General features: G+C 36.7%; 1 protein-coding gene across 1 annotated transcript in view; it reads right to left on the reverse strand.

Moving 5' to 3' along the window:
* Positions 1-13,370, reverse strand: part of SLC24A2 (solute carrier family 24 member 2) — a 106,374-nt gene that overhangs the window by 21,650 nt on the left and 71,354 nt on the right. Inside the window, exons 5-6 of the mRNA XM_059833906.1 lie at positions 7,226-7,321; positions 5,220-5,308 (exon numbers count right to left, since the gene is read on the reverse strand). Of these exons, the coding sequence (XP_059689889.1) occupies positions 5,220-5,308; positions 7,226-7,321 (185 nt within the window). The remainder of the gene's footprint in view (positions 1-5,219; positions 5,309-7,225; positions 7,322-13,370) is intronic.

The following is a 13,370-nucleotide window of genomic DNA, read 5'->3' on the forward strand; positions in this document are numbered from 1 at the left end:
GGTTAAAACAACTATGACTGAACACACTTAATCAAATGCTTGTTAAGAAGGTGGCTGGGGGGAGGGGAGACAATTGGACTTCTCAGAAGGATCATTTCTCTGAAGGGCACACTATAAAACATTTAATGAGATAGTCAGTGTCCTTTTAGTCTTCTTTCATTTTCTCATCCACCCTCGGTACCAGTCTATGAAGTTTTATATAAGAGTCTTCTCCCTTGTGGCAAGCTGCTAAAGGTTATGAGACAGAATGCTGTAAGTAGAAAAAAATCCCCAAGGAAGGTGCAATATCCAGCAGGAGGGAAGGCAATTTCTGGCTGCAAATGAAACAGGAACGTCTTACTGACCATATGGTGAGAGGACGTATTGTTCCCTGCTGTGCTGGTTAGGGGCTGGGAAGGAGACCACAGCCGTCTGTCCTTCTCAGCTGAGGACCCTGGTTTTATCAAAGTGCAGGAGAGCTGCTGCTGCTTACAGGGGGAGTGGGAATATATGACTCTTACTGTCTGGGACAAATGACTGAGTTGCTGGGGACATTTTCTGGAAAGCCTTTTTGAATATCTGCAGGCAGCATCAGGACAGAGTTTATCTTGTTGCTCAAGGGCTTGGGCTAGCAAGAGGACAGCTGAGGTTCCCTGGAGGAGGGTGGAGTAAGAAGAGTGGAGTTAAGGGCCTGGGAAAAAGGGAAAAGCAAGACAGTAGAGTTTGGAAGAGACAAATGAAGACATTAAAAGAAAAAAAAAAAAGAAAAGGAAATAAAGTGAAATTCACCTAGTTCATGAAACCTTGTAAAAGTCATTAACTGACAGTGTCCTTGACTCTGTCTTGTGTAGTGTTTCAGCCTCATGCAATTAAAAAAGAAGGAAAGGAGGAAAGAATAAGAGTCTAGAAAAATATAAAGATGACCAAAAAACCCTAAAGTAATGAGGAAAGGTATAACAAAAACTAAATCATGGCATTTGGAGTATTATGCTTTTTTAAAAAGAAGTTTAATTTACAAATATATAAAAATTAAAATACAACATAAAAGCTATTTTTTCCCCTTTTCTTGCAGTCTTAGCCTGAGACCTTCCTTTCACAAGGGTCCGTTGCTCAACATCATAGTTTTAAAAGAATAGGGGTTTTATAAGTAAGATGAATTTATTTGCATATTCTCTTCGTACTAGTGGAACATACAATTTTTAAGGTACTTATTTTCAGACAATTCTAACTCCAATACAGAACTTCATATTACTAAAATGCTTGTGTCTAGGGATTTAGACCCAGGCAACATAGTCTTCACCAGAGAAAAGTAAGAAAAAACACAAATATGACTATGCTTGTTTTGCAAGAGGGAAAAGCATAAAGACCATAGTGGAACTTGAACAATGGAGGAGAAAGAATTAGATGCCTATGCACGTCTTCTGTATCCTCACTGCAAACACGTTTTAGGAATACTTGATGACCTGCTATGTGAGTACACCCATTTCCCAGACCACAGTTTTCAGGGCAACATTTTTTTCCCCCAAAAGCGTATTTGCAGCTTGATTCCTCAAGATGGACAGTGTCCCTACTTTTCTCAGTTCTAAATGATCATCACTGGGACATGGAGGCACTAATGGTAAGTTTTCTTAAAAGATTTTCTAAACAGCACTTACGGATCACAAAACTGTATCTTCAGACATATACGAATGGAAAATTGGGGAGAGGTAATTTTATACAATATTTCCAAATTCTGGCACTACAGCACTTCCTTTTGCATCGGAGTAAGGAAAAATCATCAAAAATTCAAGCCACCAGATTGAATTCTACTCATGGAACAGAAGCAAATGATGGTCTCAGTGTAAAATGGAGAATACTTGTTCACAAAAAGATCAAAATTCCAGAACATTTGTAGGTCAAGACTGAGCTGTAATGAGTTTGTTCTTGTCACTCAGCTTTAATGAGCAAGTTTTTGAAAGAGAAGTAGAAACTATTGATGAGAACTGGCAGGCATACTATTCTGTGCCTTCAGTATTACTTCTCTGAACAGAGCTGCTCTTAGAACTGATTCCATTGTCTTTGAAGATACACTATTTGCTAGGGGTACGTAGTGTCTGTTTAAGGTGTGGAAAAGCTGGAAAGAAGGCTTGGAGGACAATGACCGATTTCCCTTCTTCAAATTCTAATCTTCATCAAAAAAAAGGGTGAATGCTGTGTGTGTGATTCTGTTGTTGCCTACACTTCTATTAATCGGCAGTAATCCTATTAGTATCCATGAAGAAAACATACAAAGCAGAAGGAAAGTGAATAGCCCTGTATTAGCTTCAGAGCTTGGGAAGGTGTATCAGGAAGCTGTGCACAAAAGCTACGCAGTATGTTGAGGAAGGGTCCCTGTACAGTACAGAGTAGGCAGAGAACCTCACAGTGAAGTAGGGTCCTAATATCACAGAGACCTATTTATTTGTTACATGGATGAGTAGACTATTTTTATTACAACTTTTCAAAAATTCCAATATATACTTTTAAATTACAAAATAGGTTCCAGCACATCAGTAACTGAAGCAGCCTGAGATAGCAGCAGCTGTGATGTTATCACTGGAAGAAGACAAAATTAGAAAGGCCACTAGGGAGGAACCCAGCATGGGCCAACTCAAAATGTTATTAAGGGATTGCTATTTTTTATTGTGACAGCAGACACCTAAAATCCTTTCTTTCAGATTGATGAAGTTAAATCTGCTTCCTCCATTAGTTACAAACCTCCCTTCTTGCTCCAACTTGTCATTTGGATAAGGATAAATAATGTATCCCACCTCTGATATAGCACCGTAGTTTTTCACAATGTCCTAATACTTGCTGAAATTAACATAAATGTTCCAAACCCTGCCTCAGTGAAAGTTTAAAATGTCTAAAGGGAGATAAGAGGAAGACATTGATGAGTAATGTACCCTTGCAATAATTTTCCCTCCTTACCCTGCAGTTGCTTGAAATTGAAACCATTGTCTTGAATGATGTGGCTGCTTGACCTTGCAGATTTCTGAACAACCTTAGAAATTGCTTCATTACAATGCAAAATGGTAGCATATGGACACTGCTGTGAGATGTGATTGCTTAAGATTGCATTTCCTTCACTGTTTTCACTGAACAATCTCAGTGGGAAAATTCTTACAAAGCAAGACCAGTTTCCTTCTTAAGCTACTGAATTCTATTAGAGTCTATTAGAGATTTCATACATCCCACAGACTGATTTATGTACACCCTAACAGGTTACACCAGGCTATGTCATCCCTTATTGACCTTTGAGAACAGAAGTCTAAAAGCCACTCTGCTTTGGATTTTTTTTTTCTGAAAATAGACTAAAGACATATTTCACTGCAGCAGTGAGGTTGGACTCTCAGAACAGGACCCAAACAGATCTGAAAATTGATCCTTCCTTACCTTAAAACATTGCATGTTGAAATGTGGTGCTGAGATTTTTTTATTACATAGATTTTACGCATCTCATTTATGTAACAGTAATGCTTTGTTGTCGTGACAAGGATCTTTAAGTGGCATGTCAGTCTGAACAACTTAGATTAACAGAAAAGGTAATTTAATGTTCTACTATGCTCTCCTTTCCATGGGAAACTCATCATTACTGATCATTCAGGATACCAAAAACTATCCATCTCTTTTAGATCCTTGATTCTGATTCTCAATTTCTTTTCCCAGAGACTCAAATTATCTGCAAACAGTGAAGAATTAAAGCTGTCTGCCAATATTTGGTGCACTAACACACCAGCTGGCCAGAATAATTTCTCCACCTCCAGCTGTGTAAACCAAACAGAATCTTTTTGCAAGGACTCACCCTACTACTACACATTGCAGTGTTTTTTCCCAGTCTTGCAGAAAAAATTGGATAACCTCTCCCTGTTATGTTTCAGTATAAATTATGCTTCTTGTGAAGGATAATTGTGTTTAGGAAGCAGCCAACAGACATAAACACACTCTGTTACTTGTACACCACTTCTAATTTTTCCTGTGGCTTGCAGAACCTTTCAAGAAAAGAATTTCACCTAGAGTGATATTGCTCAGGTGCTGAAGAAGGCAAGATGATCTCTGACTTGGACTAACAATTTCATTAAATGATATATAAGCGAAAGCAACTAAAATATCAAAACCTAAACCTGGGACGATTCAAAACAAAACATGGCCATTGCCTTTTTTGCATGATTTTGCTGTATATAAATGAAACACAGCTCATCCCACTTTTAATAAGGGGAAGCTCATGTTAGGTATAGACCACTGCTCACCCACCTCTTGCAGCACCTTTCATGTGTCACTATAGCCTAAGGAGAAGGCTAAGAAGTAAACTCTACAAACAAAACCATTGTAGAAGCTTCTGTGTCAAGGATTATTTTTAACAAGACCTTCTCTCTCTATGCAGGTTTTGCTGTCTCAGTCTAAAAGAGCAATGCCCAAGTTTAGCAAAATCACCAGCATTTTTCCACTTGTTTGCCTACTTGGGATGCAGGTGGTATTAATAAAATTAAAAAAAGATATTAAAAGACATTTAAAAAAGGGCCTGGCAGGGCCAACTTTTGCAGTCAGCTACTCTTGAGAATTACAACTGATTTAAGAAAGAAGCTAGCTCAACTGTATAGCTATTTCAGTAGCCATTGTGCAAGTTAGACACAGTTATGCAGTTCCTTGTTATCTACAAAAGGTATATGTTAAAATAAATACATTTAAGTGTTTAATTACTTCTTTTGCAGATTTTAACCATATGCAAGAAGAGTCATAGAAACACTAGAATACTGTATCACATTCAGCTTAATTTGTTATTTGTCTCAAGATAACAGAAGGCAGGATGGAGAAGTTTGTGTACGGCTCCTCTTTTAGAAGTACTTTTAACTATCCCACGAAGCACAACATGTCAGGCTACCCTCTTAAGAGAAGAAGTTTTTTACAATGTGATCATAATCAGACAAGCAGTTTCCATTAGCTATATTTAGGGCTGCAAACATCTTATCTGATAAGTAAAAATACATTTCCTAAAAGAATACATTCCAGACTACCATCTTACCTTATGTGAAGGGCAGGGGCACGAGGGAAGAGCAAATCATACATTGGGTTCAGTTGTAAATGAAGATTAAATGTTTTGTAGACAGTTCACATTAGCAGCTTCTTGCTATTAAGTTGTATACTTTCAGTGAAAAGCACAATCAAGCATGCAATATATTTACCAATATAAAAATAAAATGAAGAATAAAAAAGACATTAACCTCTTCTTCAACGTTATGGGCAATTCCATTCTGCACTGGTCCTGAATCACTTGGTGGTGTTACTGCAACTTCCACTTTTGCACTTTTTTCTGTGGCATCATCCATAAATAAGAGTGGAAAAATAACAGAACAGGATATTAAGTAACAAATCTGTTAGTGAAACTACTGTCATATATTCAGTCTGTGTAAATCATCAAATACTGAAGTTGGACCAACATCCGCCTTTAAAAGAGAGAGACAAAAATTCTGTTTTCCATGTGACCAGTACACATATTGAACAAAATTCTTATAAGTGGTGAGCTTGCATTTGAAGAAACTATTCTACTGATACTCATGTCCTATAAAAAATTACATTCTTTGCAATATTCAGTGCTCTTTGTTTATGCTAAACTACTGAGCCTAATGCTTCAGGTAAAAAGCGACATACAGCATTCTCCTCCGACATTAAAGAACACTACATGTTGCATTTACAGGTGAGGGGATATATTCAACAAGATATAACTTTTATAACCCACTAACCCCTGCAATTAGTAAAGTTACTTCCAAGCTGTAATCATGCCCTTTCTCAAGCAAAAATGTGGGAAAGGAGTTAATGGTCTAATGACATCCAATAACAGAGGATGATCTTTAAAACAGAATCCTGTAGTCCTTGTGCTAAACTTTTACAGGAATTAGAGGGATAAAATTGGGCCTTTGGTTTCTGATGCCAAATTTATTCAAATTTATTCTGACTGTCTTGGAATCCTCTAAACAGTAATTATCTCTTTAAGTATGTAGTAGATAAAAATGTCCATGGCCAAAAATGCCTTGGACAACATAAAGTTATTGGGAATAGCAATATGAAATGTCTAACTCAAGTTCAACCTGCCTTATGGTATGCTCTTGTGCACAGAAGTAAATACAGCTGTCTAGTTACATTACCGCTATCCTGAGATTCTTCTAAATTAAAAATCTGAGATCACAGCCACAGCGGCGTGCCAGACTATCTGTAATTATTTCAGTGCATATGTATTGTCTCTTAACCCCACAGCCAGCATTATGGTTTATTAACAGAGTGTCCCATGCAACTGCTTGATTCTGGAAGCAAATAGTATCTAAACATAGCACAAGGTCAGAAAAAGTGTCAACTAATAAAATGATTCAGCTTTTATCAGACACATTTGCATCTGGTTTTCTAATGCAGAGAACATGCTGAGGTAAAGTAGAGAAAACAGGACATAGTACAGATTTCCTTTTAGTATAGGAACTTTTGAACTAAAATATAGATTTGAACTAATATACAAATTCTTACCCTTAGTGGAAAACCATAGTAAGCTAATTTTGCACAATTAGCATAGATGGGCCTAAATGACTCTCAGCAAGTAGCAGATAGACAAATCAGATCTTAAATATGAAGGTTGTTTCTTTTTGTGACAAGGGTGATACCACATACTCTCCTAGAGTAGCTCAATAGACTAGATATTAGAAAAAATTTCTTTACTGAGAGAGTGGTGAGAAACTGGAATAAGCTGCCCAGGGAAGTTGTGGAGTCACCATCATAGGAGGTGTTCAAGGAACGTGTGGACGAGGCATTGTGGGACATGGTTTAATGGGCATGGTGGTGTTGGTTGATGGTTGGACTTGATGATCTTACAGGTCTTTTTCAACCTTAGTGATTCTGTGTGATTCTGTGTGACTAAATTAATTAAATTTTCACATATAAACCACGAGTAAGTTTTGTCTCTCTATTTCTGTCACTTCAACACATATCCAAAATCAGCATTGCTTTTTTCTTTTCAACTCTGTCGGGAGGCTTTCCAGATGCCTTAACTGACTTTCTTTTCTTGCACTTAACTCCTGTCCTGTCCATAAGTTTCATACTCTTTTGTATAGGAAATCAGAATATTTTTACTAAGATAGCATAAATTAAGTAGAAGGAGAAATGAATACTTAAGGATTTTCAAGCAAAATAAAACAGTGAAAAAGGCCCTCAGGAACAGGTGATAAATCTGTACCTCTGCACTCACCATGATTAGCAGCTCCATTCTGCCTTTCACTGTCTTCCACCTGGCACTTCTTTTTGGCAATCTTATGCAGAATGGAGGCCCTTTCCTTGAACTTTCCTAAAAGAAAGCATTGTCATTATTAAAATGCAGGCATTTTGAGAAGAAAAGCTTCTTTGCCATAGCTTAGGCTCCATAAATCAGTGCCGATAATCCATTTCCATCCCTCCTCAAACAGCAAATATGTTATTAAACACTATCTGATGTTCTCATATATACTTTTTTTCCTTTTTAGTGGAAATAAAAGTTTTTTTTTTTTTCTGTTCTGAGAACTCAGTAACAAACTGAACAAGCAATTGAAAACAAAAGCTATTCTTTTTCTTCAGAAGCGATCAGTAAAGTTCCTCCTATAAAAGTGCTGGTGTAGGATTTCAGCCTAAACCGAAAATGAATACAGATGAATAAGGATATTATAAAGAAACACAGTTTCAGGTCTCATTTAGTAGTACAGTAACACAGAATTTCAGATGAACCTATATATTGCATCACGGTGACTGTGGTCAACTTTGTCACTTCGCACTCAGCTATGTTCCTGTGACTTCTACAGATACTTCAGAAGGGGAAGAAGATATCTCCAGAATACATGATTTCCATACCAGCTTCTCAAAGGTAAATTTTCTTCTCAATGCGGCAGGTTGATTTTGTCTTCCATGAGGTTAACCATGCAGCTTATCATCTAGACTGTCTCCAGGGCAACGCATCCTGTCCTAAGAGAGGTCCCAGGTCCTGTCACTCTTTATTGACCAGAGTCCAAATGACACTTTCAAACTAGGCAATGCCAAAGATGGCAAATATTAAGTGAAATTAATTTAATCCTTCCTCTACATTGGTTGATCTTTCTATGTAAGGGCTCTTTGGACAGCTTATGACAGTCTATGTCATGTAGAAAGATGATTTATCTGCCTTTCTTTATTGTTATCCTCATTGCTATTGCTTTTTAAGTCTTTTTTTATCTTTTTAAAAAGTATAACTGGTTGCTATAGTACAGTACACTTCTAATTAAGAACACTATTACCACACAGGGCCCGTGACTGTTTTAATTCTTCATGTCCAGTTAAAAAAATCCATTGAAAACCATTGGTGTCCCCGCAGCAAAAACTGCGCAAGCTTAAGACCAAAAGATATTTCAATGGAATCACATAATTGATTAACAGTGTAAAGTAACAGTGAGAACTCATGAATGAACTGACTTAGTTGGATAACAGTCACTGTTTCCAAGCTAAAATAAAAGACACACAAGAATAAATAATTTGTCAAGAAAGAAATACTCTCTTCCCTTCTCACAAATGGAAGCTTCAAACCCCTGTACCAACACTTATGTATGTGAAGAAGCATGTGCACAGTCCACAGGGACTAGCAGCTATCATTTGCTGGGAAGTAGAATTAATTTGTCAACGGCGGATCACTAAAGTAAATAAAAATACCACAAAGATTTAATAAGCAGTACTGTCCTTTCAGCAACCCCTATCTTTTCACAAACACATCATGCTCCAAAAAAATAATTAGACATTCACAATATATTGCAAAAATTATCTTTTTTGGTTCATGATACTTAGAGTAAAATTGCCTGCGGAAGAGTATCTAAGAGTAGAACACAATCATAAATAGCAAGCCATCTCATTATTTCAGTGCACAGGGTCAGTGGCAGGGATTTTAGTTAGAAGGGGAAGAAGAAACAAAGAATATAAGAAAGAAGAAGAGAGAGAGAGAGAAAAAGGGAATTGCGTGGGATATCAGATAAAAGAAAGAAAAAACAGAGGGAAAAATGCAAATCATATTTCCAAATATTTTAAGATGCATATTTCCAAATATTTTAAGCTGAAATGCTAAGAGTCAAGTCTGTTCCTAACTTCTTTTGACACAGTAGGGGCATTTAAAAAGTGCTTATACAGAAGCATGTGTAAATACTGAAAAGTGCCTGCATAACTTTCATACAACATGTGTATCAGTTTGCTAAGGAATTGCTTTAGGTTTCAGACTCCAACTCAGCTTCATATGTTCCAGAATTTGGCTTGTGATGCCCTAAATACACAAATGCATTTTTTGCAAGTGATGCAAATGATGCAGCTGAGACATTTCCTGAGAAATATCTGTGGAACCATCCATGTCTCTACCTACTCCAGGATGGTGTGGGAACTTTTAATTTAACGTTCAATTAAACAAGTTTAACTAAAGTGATGCAGAATTCTATAAGGATACTCTAGTTTTTTGTTTGAGAGTGTTTGAAATGGTTTAGGTTTTTTTTAACAGAGAAACTTAAGCCATTATTAAACTGAAAGAAAATGGCTCCACAGAGATTCACACTGTTTTAGATTAGCTTAATTGAAGTTGTCTTCAATTTTTTTCACATTTCCAAAAGCCTTCTCCCATCTTTAGGAAGAATTTCTTACATTGGCTTTTAACATTTTAAGTTACACCGCTTCATTCAGGAGACTGTTCCACCGTTATAAGTCACTGTCACAGAAATTAACCTCAACATTTGAAATGGAAACTGTATTTTGGTTTATTTTTATTACTCAATTCATGCATGGTTCCGCTTACATTGTTTTATATCACCACCTCCCATTTGATTCACTCAGTGTAGGTAACAAACAGTGCGAGGAAATGATTAAAAGACATAATATTGACTATCAAAAGCATTAAACTGAGGAAAGCAGTAGTACTAGCCTGCATGGAGACAGTGAGATGTAAAAAGACAGCAGAGCTATGCCTCCTCCCTCCCTTTCCCTGCTATTTTCCTCCATCAAACCAGATCAAAACTTGTTCAGTGAAGGGGAAGCACAGAGCCACCAGGAAAAAAGACCAGCTCAGGATATTTCTAAGTCATTCAAATTTACAGAAAGCCACAAAAATTTCATCTTAGGCATAGGTCTTCTCTCATGCCTTTTTTCTCATCTTTAGGTGAGGTTACTAAAATAATCCGTATGGGTTTGACTACCTAAGAGTAATTTTCACACCATCTGGTACCACGAGAGTATAGGTGAATGAAAATGCTCAATTCCACAGACCCAAAATAGGGCACATTGTTACAGAAAATTCTTAATCAATCTAGATTTGCTGAACTCAGATAGATTTTGCAGGTCATTTTAGTTTACAAAGGATAGGGTAGAAGGAACAGGAGATCAAGGCCACGTGATTAGCAAAGAAGGTAGCTTAAAACTAAATTGGTTTTATTTGAATATATGCAAACAAATCAGTACTGTATAATATAAACATGCCTTGATCTGCACAGGTAACTCCAGCTGGCATCAGTTGGCAGAGATTCTTGTCCTCATCAAGGATATATTAAAAAGCCAATTCTTTGACTACAATCTAAATTGCAGACTACACATTCCCTGGGTCAGAAAAGCCTTTGATTTGATAGGAAAATAGTTTATCTTCAGAAATTAACTCATTTAAAAAATTCAAGACTCTACCATTTGTCTAGTTTTCAGTCTCAGATCAAATGCAAATTACTATATCTATGCAGCTATAGCCAAGCTTTTATGACTCTCAAGATGTCAAATCCGTGGCAGTTGAGCAGACTGAACTGTACCTAGCAGTCCTGCTCATGGCCAGTTGTGGAACACTGATCAATTCCAGAAATCCACCTCATCTGCCTTCTCCTTTAATTTTAAAATCCCGCAGAAACATCAAATGAAAATATATGCAGTTTTGTCATGTCATAGGCTGTTGGTGGAGGTTACTTGACAGCACAAGATTACTATGAGGGTCTCTTCCCATCTGGTGGGGTACATTTTCTCTCCCAGTTGGGCCTGATTAATCTGCAATTAATTTAAAGTCACTTTCAGACCAAGTAGGAGCAAACAAAACAATAGAGAAGAGTTTCTAAGACCTGGAGCACAATGGCCCTCTGGCCATTTGACTATACCTGATTGTGTATTGTGACCTAACCATTACTTTTTGCCTCTGATTGTTCTGATGTAGCAGCAAGAATAGATGTGCCTGTGCTTCTCCACAGGAGGACTGAAAGATTTGCTACCTATCTCCACTCCGGGTTTGAGGACCTGGAGATAAGGATGTACTATATTAGAAAAAAATCCATGGATTTGTAAGTGAGTTTACATGTTCCTGTGACTAAATCTCTGTACAAAATGTATAAAAAGCTCAGTCAAAAAAGGAAGAGAAAGAGGAACTGGATAATGCAAGTAAGCGTGATGCAGAGTGACAGTGATTATACTTTTGAAAATCCAAACAGAAAGTTCAAAATACAGCACACTTTGATCTAAATACAACTTCTGGGATACACTATTCATTACTTGCTTTGTGAAAGACGTGAAAATGATGGTAACAGTTGTATTTGAGAAGGTACACTGTATCATAGACTCTTGTCAGTCTTAATACTCCTAAAGACAAAGAGCTTCCTTTATTATTTTTGCTACTGATTTTTGCTATTGCTACAGTATGGTCCTGGATTATTTATTCATGAGGAGTGCTTTCTGAGATGACTTGTAATATTAATAGCATTACTTCAACATAGGCACAGTATTAACATATACATATATCATATGTATCATACCTGCATGGGTATTTTCCCACAAATAGCTACATTTAACTGTCAATAGAGTATTTATGAATATCAGAAGGCTACTAATGTAGTGACCACTTTTGAAATGGTAGATTTAATACTGCAGCATAAAAAATAAAAACCTTAACATACCCAACTCTGAGGCTACAATGAGAAATTACCGTCGCATCTTGATTGTAATGAAGACTGAGATAAAACATACTGCAAAAGCTTTAGCTCTGGTAGCCGTATCTGAATGGCCTGAATTAATGACTCATTTCAGGTGCTTGAGAGCTGTATTTAAACAACATAGACACCACCAGTAAAATCTCCTCTCAGACAGCTTTTCTTATGTCAGTGCCACCCCTGTGAATTAGGTGGTGAATCTGGGCAACAGAAGGAAGTGCAGCAAGACTGCCCTATGAGCTAATGCCTGCTGCAGAAGAAAACAACATCTTCCAACATCAGGCACAAAGGTGGAAGGAACCACCTCCTACAGCCAGCCCCAGAATAGTACAGTTATATTTGAGTATCAACAGCAGATACAGAAAATGGGAAATAGTCAGAAGTCATCACTTTTTTTTTTTCCCTTGGAGAAATGCTCATGAGTAAGTCATATAATGAAGGTTTTTTTAAAAACCTTCTTAACTTCAAGATTAATTTAAACTAGAAAATAACTGTGTTTTTAAAAACAGAGAATTAAGCTATTTTTCTTACATTCCCCAAATTAAAAATAAGTAGGAATAGGTGACTAACTTTTCTATAGGCCTCAAGCTTATCTCCGTCCTCAAAGACACCACTAATTACTAAACTGAACATTCATGAAACTATCTGTCTGACATTATAATCAGAGAGCTGGACAAGAGGCCTGGATCCTAAAGACAATCAGGTCTCAGTTCAGGGAAACTTCCAAATTATAGAAATGCTGACCGCAATAGGACTGAAAGCATGTGCTGGAAATTTGGTACACAGTTAACTGCTTTCCTGAATTACGATAATAAACTGCAATGTTTTTGAATCAGCAGAAAGATTTCCTGAGATTTCATTGAGCTCTGATTCAGGCCCTAATTACTTCCTTCTTGTATTGCTAGAGTCAGGATTTTAAATTGCATAATTTTTGCATTGCAGTTAAGCATACAATTAATACTCCTGGAATAGTCATGCCTAGTTTTTAAAGTTTATTAATTACTTTTGAATAATACAGTAAACTGAAGTAATTTAATAATTGTTCTCAAACGGAATGATTTGAACATCCATAAATTAATTCATCTTCTTGAAAGCATTGTGAAACATGGCATAAAACAAGCATCTACAACCTCCAATCTCTATTATACTGTGCCATATAATTTGCAAGTGTGGTTTTCCATGTATTTTCTTTAATAAAAGCATTCCATTGTATTTCCTTATCTGAAATAGCAAAACTGAAATGCTGAAAACAAAAACCTGAAAAAAGAGCCATAACTGATTGCGCCATCAATGAAGACATGCAAAAAGGAGTTATTCAAAAATGGAGAAACTGAAAATAAGACTAAGAAAAATGAAGGAAAAAGTAAACACATAAAAGGCGCTTAAAGGGCTTCAAAAAAAGCTGATACAAACAAT

Source organism: Gavia stellata, chromosome Z (assembly GCF_030936135.1).
Source record: "Gavia stellata isolate bGavSte3 chromosome Z, bGavSte3.hap2, whole genome shotgun sequence".
Lineage (NCBI taxonomy): Eukaryota > Metazoa > Chordata > Aves > Gaviiformes > Gaviidae > Gavia > Gavia stellata.